Here is a 12,515-nt window from a genome sequence, read left to right on the forward strand (position 1 = left end):
CACTTGAAATAGTGTGGCCACCTGTAACCCTTTTTGTTTTGTGGTGTTGAGAATCAAACCCAAGACCCGAGCATACCAGGGGTTTTATTTCGGACAGCTATGTAGCCCAGGCTGGCCTTGAACTCAGGATCCTCCTGCCTCAGTCTCTTGAATACTGAGATTAAAAATTCTATTACCACGTCCAGTGTGGCATATCACATTTTATTTGAGTTTTGTATTTTGGAGACAGGGTTTCTCTGTGTAACTTTGGCTGTCCTGGAACTTGCTCTGTAGACTCATTTTCACAGAGATCTGCCTGCCCCTGCCTCCCGATTGCTGGGATTAAAGGTGTGCGCCACCTCTGCCTGGCTGGCTAGTCACATTTTAAAACCACTATCTTAGCGTTGAGCCTATGGAACTTTACTGCTGGCCTGTGGAAACAGGTACAAGACACTCCATGATAGAGCCCATCCCCAAGCCAAGCCCTATCTTCTGGTTCATTGTTCTTCTGAGGTCCCTGAGGGGTCTGGGAGCCACTTGGTCGAGCACTTGCCTGGCTCTGATGAAGGTCTGGGTATGGGAGAGCCCCAGGCTGACTCTTGACTGTGCTCCCCAGAAACGGTACCGAGCCGTGTATGACTACAGTGCCGCCGATGAGGACGAGGTCTCCTTCCAGGATGGGGACACCATCGTCAACGTGCAGCAGATCGATGACGGCTGGATGTACGGGACCGTGGAGCGCACCGGCGACACGGGGATGCTGCCAGCCAACTACGTGGAGGCCATCTGAGCCCTGCCTGTGCTACCCCACCCTCTGTCTTCAATGCATTCCATGGCATCACATCTGTCCTGGAGCCTGACCCACCCACCCTTCAGTGTCTCTGTCTTAAGACTTGCGACTGCTTCCTCATCCCCACCCCTCCTTCCAGCTTCTTTTGCCAACCCAAGCCTTGCTCTGCCACTCTGTCTCGGGCTCCTTCCTCTGGCAGATTTTCCCTTGGACCAACCGACTGATTGATTTTTCTCTCTCTGGATGGAATAGGCTGGGCACTCTGGGGAGGGCAGGATTGTTCTGGGGAGGGTGGGCTCACAGGGCTGGACTGAGATGGCAGTACCCATTTAAGAGATCGGATAGGCTAGGCAGGCATAGTGGCATACAGCTTTAGTCCCAGCACTTGGGGGACAGAGACAGCCAGATCTCAGAGTTCAAGGCCAGCCTGGTCTACATCGTGAGTTCCAGGATGATCTGAGCTATGTGGTGAGACCCTTGTGGGGGAGGGGAGGATTGGTTAGCTTCCAGCTTCACTTCCTGCCTTAGGCCCTTCAGAACCCCTGGCCTAGCTCCCTTGGCAACCTACATCCTAGGGCTGGACTGAGCCCCATATTCCTCATACCTTCAGATGGGGTTCTGCACATTCCCCCCGGGGCTAGGCATTAGGCCTCATTTATGTTGGGACCAATGTGGTGAGTTTATCTTTCGGCTAGTCCGCCCTCCTGACCCTGTGTGTGTTCCTTCACACACTGAGTGTGCTGTCCTGCCCACACACACCTAGGGTGGCCAAAGAACTCCTCAGGAAGCACAGCTTGGGTCAAGTTCTTGCCTTAGTTCTAGGGGCAGCAGCAGGAAGGAGGGAACAGGGTGTTCTCCCAAGGCCTGTTTGCTTCCCACCTCCCCCAGCCTCCAAGAACTCTCTTTATCTCCCTGGCCGGGAGCCTACTGTGAAGGGTAGAGCACGGGATGCCTTTGGGACTTGAGTTAACTGAGCTGTTCCTTCCTGCTCCCCTGGGAAGAGGTCCCTGGGTCTCCTGTGGCCTTCCATCCCTGGAACAAGGATGGGCTTGTAGCTCTGCGAAGCCAGAAAGTGAAAACAGTCTCCTGGCCACACGGGAGGCCCCATCCTTTCTCTCACTCTCTGGGGAGGTGTGAGAAGGTTTTCCTGTCCTTGTGTCTGAGGCTACAGAGTACAGTAGGACCAAGTCACCCACACTGTGGCATCTCCCTCGAGGTTCTCCTGTCCTTGGAGCCAGGGGGAGAGTCCAGGGCTCCACAACTGGCAGGCAGCACCATCTCTGGACCGGTGCTAAACTCAGGTTCCTCCTTTGCACCTGGGGCCTGAGACAGTCCTCATGTGGCTTCATTCATCTCTCCTGGGTCTCCTGACTCTCCTCTTCACTCCGAGTCTCATATCAGGTCCCTGCACACAGACCCTGCTGCAGATGAGGTTTGAACCTGAAGGCACTGGTCAGGTCAGCAATGTAGTGGTCAGGACAACCTGCGAGGGCTTGCTAGATGAGCGAGTGACCACCCTCTTTCCTGGTCACCTTTTCTTCTGACCCTAACCTGGGTGAGCCGAAGCATCAGGAGCCCCGGGGAGGCGTCAGCCAGTCCATTCCATTTCTTCTTGATCTCAAAGCACAATGCGGTTCGAGGGACCAGAGGTCAGGGACTCGCTCTCGGAGGGCCTGTGCTTGGGAGGTGCCCCAAGCCTGGTTCCAGTCAGCTGAGCCTCCTTCCCAACATGTCAAGCTAGCTGCTCTTCTATTGCCCTAGAAATGGGGGAGACTCTCACACAGAGCCCGCAGAGGGAAGAGGACTATCTATTGGTGCTGAGGGCCCCAGCTGGAGTCCATATTCTTTTTTCCAGAAGCATCCACCCCTAGAAGAGCACAGGATCCCCAAACCCACGTCTCTTCCTTCAGAAAGGTCTTTCAGCCAATCAAAATCCAGGAAAAGAAAAGCACCTTGGTTAGACTGTGAACTTAACTTTTGTGGGCCAATCCTGCAATGCAAGAAGCCCCGTGGTGAGGGACTTGAACTCTCCCCGCACCGCTTCCTGTTTTCCACCCTCACGTTCCTCCAGGGAACATTTTCTTTGTTAATAGCTGGACACAAGATAAAAAGTTCCACCCCACAAAGCCTGTATTTAAAAGGAAACAGAAGTGACCCTGTGAAATTCGCCTCTGTCCAACATTTCATCTGTGTGTGTGCGCGCGCGTGTGTGGTGTGTGTGTGTGTGTGTGTGAAGCCACCCACTCATCTTTTTTATGGGGTTGTCATCTTTCCTTGGTCTATTTGGTCCCCTTCCTCCTGGCCTTGTGCTCGGGATCAGTTCTTTCTGGCCTGTTATGAATCTGAACATTGACTTGAACCACAAAGGGAATCTTTATCCTGGTGACGCAAATAAAAATCTAATTTTTACCTGCGACTGGGCTTCCTCTTTGGCTCTAAAAGTAACTTCTGTGTGTGTCCTGTCTGCTCCCCCACAGTGAGCCCAGGTACCCCTCAAAGAGGAGGACTGACCCAGAAACCAAAGGATGGCTGGCTCTTCATCAGGCCTGCCTCCGCCTTGAGGATGTGGCCCCGCCCTCCAGTGTTTTCCACCAGTGACGCCCTGGGATACGGTTCAAGACCGGCTTTCCCTGCGCAAGGCTGGCTGGCATTCCCTGCTTTCTGAGACTCCTCACTTTGTCCCCCCTGTTAAGCATCTTCCTCCCTCCTAGCCAGGGTGCTCAGGGTCTGTTGTTGAGCTCATTCAAGTTCCTGGTGTCTGGCTATGGGAAGGAGCATTCGAGGCAGCCAGTGAGCTCAGCCCAGCTCGGCACAGTCTAGCCCAGTGTGTCCCACCACGTTTGAAGTGTAAAATGCTAACAACTAGGGCACTGCACAGTGCCGCAGAGCCTGGATAAACCCTCCCTCAGGTGGCCTGGCAGGCAACACAAGGCAGTCCTCCCAGCTGTGTGATGGATGGGCTGTCCCCAGCCAGCTTGACCACAGGTACTGAAACCAGCCTCTTCCTTCAGTGGGTCTGGGAAGGGACCTGTGGTAGGCGATTACAGCTCTCCTGCACCCTGGCTTCTGGTCATTAGCTACCTGTCCGGAGGCTTTGTGGGGAGGGGCGTTTTCTACTGGGGCCACACAGGATTCTCTGGCCCCAGAGGAGCAGCAGAGGCAAAGAGCTAAATGTCATCAGGAGAATGGCCAGGCTGAACCCAGCAGAACAGGAGTGTGGGGAGTGCTCCAGGTGTAGGGAGTGCTCCAGGCATGGGGACTGCTCCAGGCAGTGTTGAGCTAGCCCTGAAGGAGCTGTCAGCTTGTGGTTCCAAATAATAGCAGAACAGCCTGCTCGCCTGGCGTCTATGTGCCTGTCTCTCTGCTCCAGGTCCCATCCTGGAAGCTTGACTTGTCACCTGGTGAACTGCCTGCTCAAGGAAGGCTCCTTTTCTGGGAGTGGCCTATGTTCCTGAGGCCTCGTGTTAAAAGGGATAACTAATATCTCAAGGCTTGGGCCCTACAAATAAAATATGTAGGCCTCAGAGGTGGCCTACACAGGAAAATTTCCCTTTTATAATAAATAATTATAAACACAGCAGAAGTCAACAAAATATATCACTGAGGTGTGGGGTTTTTGTGTTTTTTTTTTTTTTTTTTTTTTTTTTTTTTTTTTAGTGTGCGTGTGTGTGCAAATGTTTATACCACAGGGTGACATCACAGGACGGTTTACAGGAGTTGGTTCTGTGTTTTCCACCATGTGGGGCACAGGGATCAAACTCAGGCCGTCAGACTTTGTGCAAGGCACCCTCACTCTCTGAGCCCTTTTGTTGGTCCTGATGCTACTGATTTTTAATAAGACACCATCTTTTCTCCCTCAGAAAAAGATACTTGAAAGCCGGCTGTAATCTAACACTCAGGAGATTGAGAGGTGGAGGCTAGCAAATCCAACCAAGGCCAGCCTGGGCTACGTGAGACTTTCTCAAAACAAAACAATAAAAAAAATGGGGAAAAAAAACTCCAGTTAACTATGCATTTCTGGACACTCACTACCCAGGAGTGGATGTGTGGGTTTCTCAGGGTCTTCTCTGAGGATGACCCTGGGCTAGCCTCTCTGAAGAGACAAAGAAAGCAAATACAGGTAATGACAGAACACCATGTAACACAAAGGAGCCTAGGCTCTCGGCTCTCCCAGGCCAACAGTGCAAGCCAGTGTGAGGGGAATACGGATCTAGGCCAGGCCGTGGTGGCAGCCGCCGTGGTGGCGCATACCTCTAATACCAGCACTCAGGAGGATCTGCAAATCAAGTTCCGGGACAGCCAAGGACTGTTACACAGAGAAACCCTGTCTCGAAAAACCATAAGTAAATAAATAATAATAAGTAAATTTAGAAATGAGAGCCTTGCTTTGAGTCCTGCCCCCTGTTGACAAACTGAAATATCTTAAGCTCCTGACCACCTCTGAGCCCAGGCTATACAGACTTCAGACAGGTTGAAATTACCCCATGTGTGCAATACCGGGCACAGTGTAAAACTTGTATCTGTGCCAGGGTGTTCCCTGAGACCACGTGAGTCCTTTGAACTAGCCGATGGCCCACACAACTGGTAACAATTCGTTTTTGAAATAAATTGCCAGAAGTGCGAGAGGGAGAAGAAAGACCCGCAGGAGAATCCGATCCTCAGGGGTCTGAAGAGCTTCTCCACTCAGCTCCCTAGCTGCCCACTCAGTGCGGAAACTCTATCTAAATACAGATAGCGGTTCCACGCAAAGGGGCGGGGCTGGCTTCCTGGGAAAAAAACTGAACCTCTCCGGTTTTGCCTCGTCTAAAAGTAGCTGTTCCCTGGATACCCACCGTGGGCTTTGTGATTGGCTGACCGTGATGATGGAGGTGGAGAGTAAGCAGCTGATGGAGTTGCAGCATCCCTTAACCTCAGGTCCCCGGGAGGTGGGGGAGGGAACAGGAAGGGGGAGGGAATAGGAGCCATTTCTCTGCGCTGACCGACCTCCACGCTTGCAGCTCCCGTTTTCCCGGAACCCGGGCGGCTCCTTTGCTTAGTATTGCGCCATGCTGGATATTTTCATCCTCATGTTCTTTGCCATCATAGGCCTGGTGGTTCTGTCCTACATTATCTATCTGCTCTAGTGGCCTGGAGCTGCAGGGGCTGCGAGGGGAAGGATGGAGCCGAAGCGCCGAGCATCCTGCTTACTGACGCACCGGTGGAGTTTTGCTTCTGGGCATTATTCGGGTATTGATTCAAAAACAAAATGAAAAGAGAGCTTGTCTTTGTATCTATTTCTCAGACACACTGAGGTAGCATTTCTTGGATAAATCTGAAAAGAAAAAGAAAGGCAAGGTTCCTTTGGGAATCAATTTAAGCTGTGATTTCTTAAAATTAAAAATAAACTTGACAATGCACTGGGTTTTAGGTAGGGTGGGAGGGAGGGAGGTATATGGTAGAGAGGGACTAGCATGTCCTAAGTTCATCTTCCATTCGGACATTTTCTACTGGCAATGACTACAGTACATCCTTATGGATGGGGCGCGGTGGTTTCCAAATCTGCCGGCATAACTGCTTTCATTAATTATTAACTCACTAGTGATCCATTCCCACTCGAGAAACAATAGCGAATAAAATTTCCTTGGGGTAAGGCCTGGGGGAGGTGCCCACTTTTCCCAGCTACGGAATTTGATGTGGAGGAGTTTCCTGACCAGCTGAGCACTTTCTTTCTGGGTTTCCCACAGCTCCGGTGTTCCGGCCAGCAAGAGGGCTCTGCCCAATAGCAGGACTGCTGAGGTCCTGGCTTCTTCCAGTGCGTCCGGAGATGGCTAACCCTTGGCCAGCAGGGGCTCTGTGAGGCAGAGGGGCTCCTGGGGACATCAGGAGTTCAAGGACGCCACTGGCAGCTGCTGCGTGTGTTTAAGCTGTAGACAGGGTGTACTGAAAATGTGGAAGGCTGAAGCGCAGAATCAGTAAAGTCAGTGGAGAACTGCCCAACATTTCATGTGGGCAGCCTTTCCTTCGGTCTAAACGCAGTAACTGCACACGATGCCAAAATTTTCTGTCCTTTCTATCTTCACGAGCAGGCGTTCCCTTGTAAACTCAAGGGCAAATTCAGTTTGTCTGTCTTATCAGCGTCTTTATAGATTGTACAGTCTGAGGTTGTGTGGTTTCCCTCGAACTCCAGCCTTCCCCCGCCAAAACCCCCTATCATTTGCAGTTTTTAAGATTTATCATTTCCTCCCTCCTGACCCCATATGTCCCCAGCTTCTTATTTGATGAGAGACATGGTTGTGAAGTTCTTATTCTTTGTGGTTAGCTATAAAGCGTTGAAACAAATGTCTATACTAATTTAGGAAAATAAGTTTTACCCCTAAGGAAGGGGTTTTAAAACTTTTTTTGATTGTTAAATGTTCTTTTGGTTTAAAAACAAAACAAAACTGTTTTCATATTTCCTTGTCCAGTTAGGGTTGGGAAAAAAACCATGTTTTAGGAAACAGTGGATTTGGCCCCCATCTGTGGTGTCTGTTATTCCCTTGGAGACCCCATCATAATTGTTCCACATTGGTTTTCTTCTCTAGTGTAAGAATAAACAAGGAAGAAGGATTAATTAAGAATTTCTTGTGATAGTATTTTGTTCAGTTGTTGAATTTATTTATTTGGGTTTTTGAGACAGGGTTTCTCTGTAGAGCTCTGGATGTCCTAGAACTGGCTCTGTAGACCAGGATGGCCTCAAACCCACAGCTGGAGAGATGATTCAGTGGTTAAGAGCACTGGCTGCCCTTCCAGAGGACTGGGGTTCAATTCCCAGCACCCACATGGCAGCTCACAACTGTCTGTAACTCTAACATCTGACACCCTCACACAGACATATATGCAGGCAAAACACCAATGCACATAAAATTTAAAAATGTCTCACACCTTTAACCCCACTTCTCGGGAGACAGAGGAGGGCAGGTCTTTGTGAGTTCCAGGCCATCCTGGTCTACAGAGTGAGTTCCAGGACAGCCAGGGAAACCCTGTCTCAAAATAAATAAATAAATTGAGAAGAAAAACGAGATTGAGATTTGTATAATTTTTTTTTTTTTGTTTTTCGAGACAGGGTTTCTCTGTGGCTTTGGAGCCTGTCCTGGAACTAGCTCTTGTAGACTAGGCTGGTCTCGAACTCACAGAGATCTGCCTGCCTCTACCACCCGAGTGCTGGGATTAAAGGCGTGCGCCACCACCGCCCGGTTTGAGATTTGTGTAATTTGTGTCACAAGTTTATATCTTTTTTTTAATATATTTATTTATTTATTATGTATACAATATTCTGTCTGTGTGTATGCCTGAAGGCCAGAAGAGGGCACCAGACCCCATTACAGATGGTTGTGAGCCACCATGTGGTTGCTGGGAATTGAACTCAGGACCTTTGGAAGAGCAGGCAATGCTCTTAACCTCTGAGCCATCTCTCCAGCCCCCCTGGAATTTTTTGAGACAGGGTTTCTCCATAGCTTTTTGGTTCCTGTCCTGGAACTAGCTCTTATAGACCAGGCTGGCCTCGAACTCACAGAGATCCGCCTGCCTCTGCCTCCCGAGTGCTGGGAACACAAGTTTGTATCTTAAATAACTTCCTGGACAAGACCTCACGAGGTGGAGAGCAAGCCTGTGGTCCTCCAGAGGAGACAGGAGGACCGCTTAAGCATCTTCAGAGGAGACAGGAGGACCGCTTAAGCAGCAAAGGAAGACCTCACCTCTTCCCATTTTTTATTTTTGCAGTGCTCAGGTCTGACCCCAGGGTCAAGCATGCTACCACTCCCCCAACTTCAGCCCAAAATCCTCACATCTTACAAGTAATGATGATAAAATGCAGGCAAGAAACACTGCTGTCTTGTAACAGAATGAATGACCTTCGATATGACATTTAAACTTAGGGCTTTAGTTCCCTCCTAGACTGAAAAAGATTTTCTGTCCTTTCTCATATAATTCTAAAACTAGCCAGGTAGTGGTGGCGCACGCCTTTAATCCCAGCACTCGGGAGGCAGAGGCAGGCGGATCTCTGTGAGTTCGAGGCCAGCCTGGTCTACAAGAGCTAGTTCCAGGACAGGAACCAAAAGCTACGGAGAAACCCTGTCTCAAAATACCCAAAAAATAAAATAAAATAAAATTCTAAAACTCACAAGAGCTGCATGGCTAGTCCCCACGCCCTGGAGGCAGAGGAGGCAGATCTCTGAGTTGAGGCCAGCCTGGTCTATGGAGTGAGTCCCAGGATAGCCAAGGCTACACAGAGAAACCCTGTCTTGAATTTTAGTACTTGGGAGGCAGAGGTAGGTGGATCTCTATGAATTCAAAACTCGCCTGGCCTACAAAGCAAGTTCCAGGACAGTCAGGACTGTTACACACACACACACAAAAACCTGTTTCGAAGAACGAAGAATAGCTGGGTGGTGGTGGCGCGCACTTTTAATCCTAGCACTAGGAGGCAGAGACAGGCGGATCTCTGTGAGTTCAAGGCCAGCCTGGTCTACAACAGTTAGTTCCAGGACACGCTCTAAAACTGCAGTAAAACTCTGTCTCAAAAACAAACAAACAAACAAACAAACAAAAAACCCAAAAAACAAACCTAAAACTCTTGGCTACATAATCTTCAGAAATGAGATCACTTAGTGTAGAGTCCCTAGACTCTCATCCTTCCCCAAATGGTTTTGTTCCAGGCTGGCCTCTAACTCAGTCCTCGTGCCTCAGACTCACGGATGCTGAAGTGACAAGGTGTGTGCCCACCTTAACACAGTACTTTATAATGAAAATGCAGCTGCAAGATAAATTTGAGGAGGAAATCTGCTTATTTATTGCAAATATTATGTCAGATAATTTGTCTGTGATGTTAGCACATTCCCAAATACAATCCTACCTGACCATGTGAACCTAAGACAAGAAACCCACAGATTCACCAATGTAATAAGCATGGCCTTAAACACTGATATATTTAGGGGTGATCTTCAGGGGCACCTTGACCTTTCCCTTTCAACTATTTCTCTGACTTTAGCATAATTTTATTATTTCAAGCTCCAATTCCTTTCTTCCTCCCTCTCCTTCCTTACCTAACCTTTTTCTTGAGACGGGAGTTGGGGAGGGGTCTTCTTATGTAGCCCAGGCTGGCTTCAAACTTGAAATCCTAACAGCCTTCACTCCCGAGAGCTGGGATTACAAGCCTGTACCATCACGCCCGGCCCAAACTACAATTTTCTACCAAGATAGCAGTTCTGTATCCTTACCTAAGCAAGTATCAAGATTGGAAGGAATCCAAAGTCCAGAGTTAATTACGGTGGTTAAATCTTTATGGTGTAGTCTCTAATCAAGCTCACTCTGAAGTTTTTTGAAACCGAAGTTCTGCAGTCTGTATCAATATGAAACTGAAACACCTTGTCAGTAACTCAGGGGGAGGGCAGGGCTGATCTCTGTTATACACAAGGTAACATAAGTCTCTAGACATGGGCCCAACATAAGAACAGAAAGATTATCCTCTAATTTTTTTTTTTTAATATTTATTTATTTTGTATACACATGTATGCCTGCAGGCCAGAAGAGGGCACCAGACCTCATTACAGATGGTTGTGAGCCACCATGTGGTTGCTGGGAATTGAACTCAGGACCTTTGGAAGAGCAGACAACACTCTTAACCACTGAGCCATCTCTCCAGCCCTCCTCTAATTTTTTTAAAAAAAATATTTATTTATTATGTATACAATATTCTGTCTGCGTGTATGCCTGAAGGCCAGAAGAGGGCACCAGACCTCATTACAGATGGTTATGAGCCACCATGTGCTTGCTGGGAATTGAACTCAGGACCTTTGGAAGAGCAGGCAATGCTCTTAACCTCTGAGCCGTCTCTCCAGCCCCCTCTAATTTTTTTTTTTTTAAATTTAACTTGTATGTAAGTGTTGCATGCCTGAGTGTATGTCTATGCACAATGTTCCTGCTGGAGCCAGGGAGGTCAGAAGAGGGTGTCAGATCCCCTGGAACTGGAGTACAGATGGTTGTGAGCCACCATGTGGGTATTGGGAACTGACTGAATCTGGGTCCTCTGCGTGAGCAGTAAGTGCCCTTAACCATTGGACCATCTCTCCAGTCCCAGACTAGCCTTTTTTTCAAATGCTGTTTATAAAATAAAACATCATAGTTGAAAAAAATAGTGTGTGTCTGTGTGTGCATGGGTACCACGGTCTGTATGTGGGAGTCTGTCCTCTCCTGACAGTATGTGGGTCCAGAGGATCAAACAGGTCGTCAGGTGTGACAGACGGGCACCTTTACCACTGAGATGTCTCATCAGTCTACTCCATAGTTTTAAGAAATAAACTTTGGCCATGCATGGTGGTGCACACCTTTAATCCCAGCTCTCGGGAGGCCGAGGCAATCAGATTTTTGTGAGTTGGAGGACATCCTGGTCTACAAAGTGAGTTCCAAGACAGCCAAGACTACACAGAGAAACCATATCTAGAAAAGCCGAGAGAGAGAGCAATCTTCCTGCCTCTGCCCCTACCTCCCAAGTGCTGGGATTATAGGCACACAACCAGCTCTAAAATCAGTTTTTAAAATCACTGTAGAGTTTAATTGATAGCTTAGGCAGTGGTGGCAGGAGCCTTTAGTTCCAGCACTCTGGAGGCAGAGGAGGAGCTCTGTGAGTTTGAGACCAGCCTGGTCTACATAGTTCCAATCCAGCCAGAGAGCTACATAGTAAAACCCTGTCTAACAACAGAGAGACAAAAATTAACAGCTTAAAGAAAGAGAAGTACATTTCAAGAAAGTTAATGACTAGAATAATAACAAACTCTGAACATAATCAAAATACTTCCAGTTTAAATTTAATTTTATTAAAATGAATAAGGAATTAAATAAAGTTTAGCAAATACAATATTAGGTATCAAAAACATTTAGCACAATACAGTTCTTTTGAGATAACAGTGCACACGGCTAGTGGACTGCTAATAAGGTTTCCAGAAAACACAGAGGCTGTCAAAGGCATGTTCAAACCTGCAATCATTTGATTGAGTACTATCTACATAAGGATGCTAACCTTGAGAATAATCCCACAAAGACAGTTGTGTTTATTTCTTAGACTTAAAATTCTTCTGCCGTTACACCTTCTCCTGGACACCTCATGCTGGCTCTGCTCTCCAAAAGTGAGCAGTTACCCTAGCAACAAAGTCCTGAAAGGGCCACGGAGTCAGCCTAGGATAAGGAACTTTTGGCTGGATCCCACCAACTGCCACATACGACTGAGGCGACGATGGTGTCACCCACAACAGTGTGAGAGGAATCTATGGGTTCACATGGTTAAAAGGGTCATCACAAGATATAAGCTTCAGTGCTAAAGCTAGTAGTAGTTATGTTGTGTGTACACCACCACCAACAAGGAGCAGTGTTGTGATGGAAAAGGAAAGCCCACCCTAGAAACCAAAGCCAAAGGAGGCCAGGGGAGCACTGGGAAAAGGAAAGGCGTGCTGGGACCCTGGGTCTCCAGTGATCGTGGAGACTGATGTGGTGTGGGAGAGGCGGGAGACATTGTGTCTCTGGTGGAAAATGGGCGCAGTGTTTTGTGGCCGTCCTAGTCTAGTCGGTCCTAGTGCTCTTGGCTCCTCATTCTCAAAGGCTCCATTATTCTGTGGTTCATTAGACGGCCTGTTACTTATCCCCCTGAACAAATGCTTCCTTCAGTTAACGTCCTCTTTAAAACTCAAAATCACTTTAGCTCTGATGATAAATGTACTCAGCAAAATCAACTGGATCA

At 48.3% G+C, this 12,515-nt stretch overlaps 1 protein-coding gene across 1 annotated transcript in view; it reads left to right on the forward strand.

Moving 5' to 3' along the window:
* Lasp1 (LIM and SH3 protein 1) overlaps positions 1-3,178 on the forward strand; it is a 39,305-nt gene extending 36,127 nt beyond the window's left edge. The window contains exon 7 of the mRNA XM_057776378.1: positions 596-3,178. Coding sequence (XP_057632361.1) covers positions 596-769 — 174 coding nt within the window. The 3' untranslated portion in view covers positions 770-3,178. The remainder of the gene's footprint in view (positions 1-595) is intronic.
* Positions 3,179-12,515: the final 9,337 nt, after the last annotated feature.

The sequence above is a fragment of the Chionomys nivalis genome, chromosome 7 (assembly GCF_950005125.1).
Source record: "Chionomys nivalis chromosome 7, mChiNiv1.1, whole genome shotgun sequence".
Taxonomy (NCBI): Eukaryota; Metazoa; Chordata; class Mammalia; order Rodentia; family Cricetidae; genus Chionomys; species Chionomys nivalis.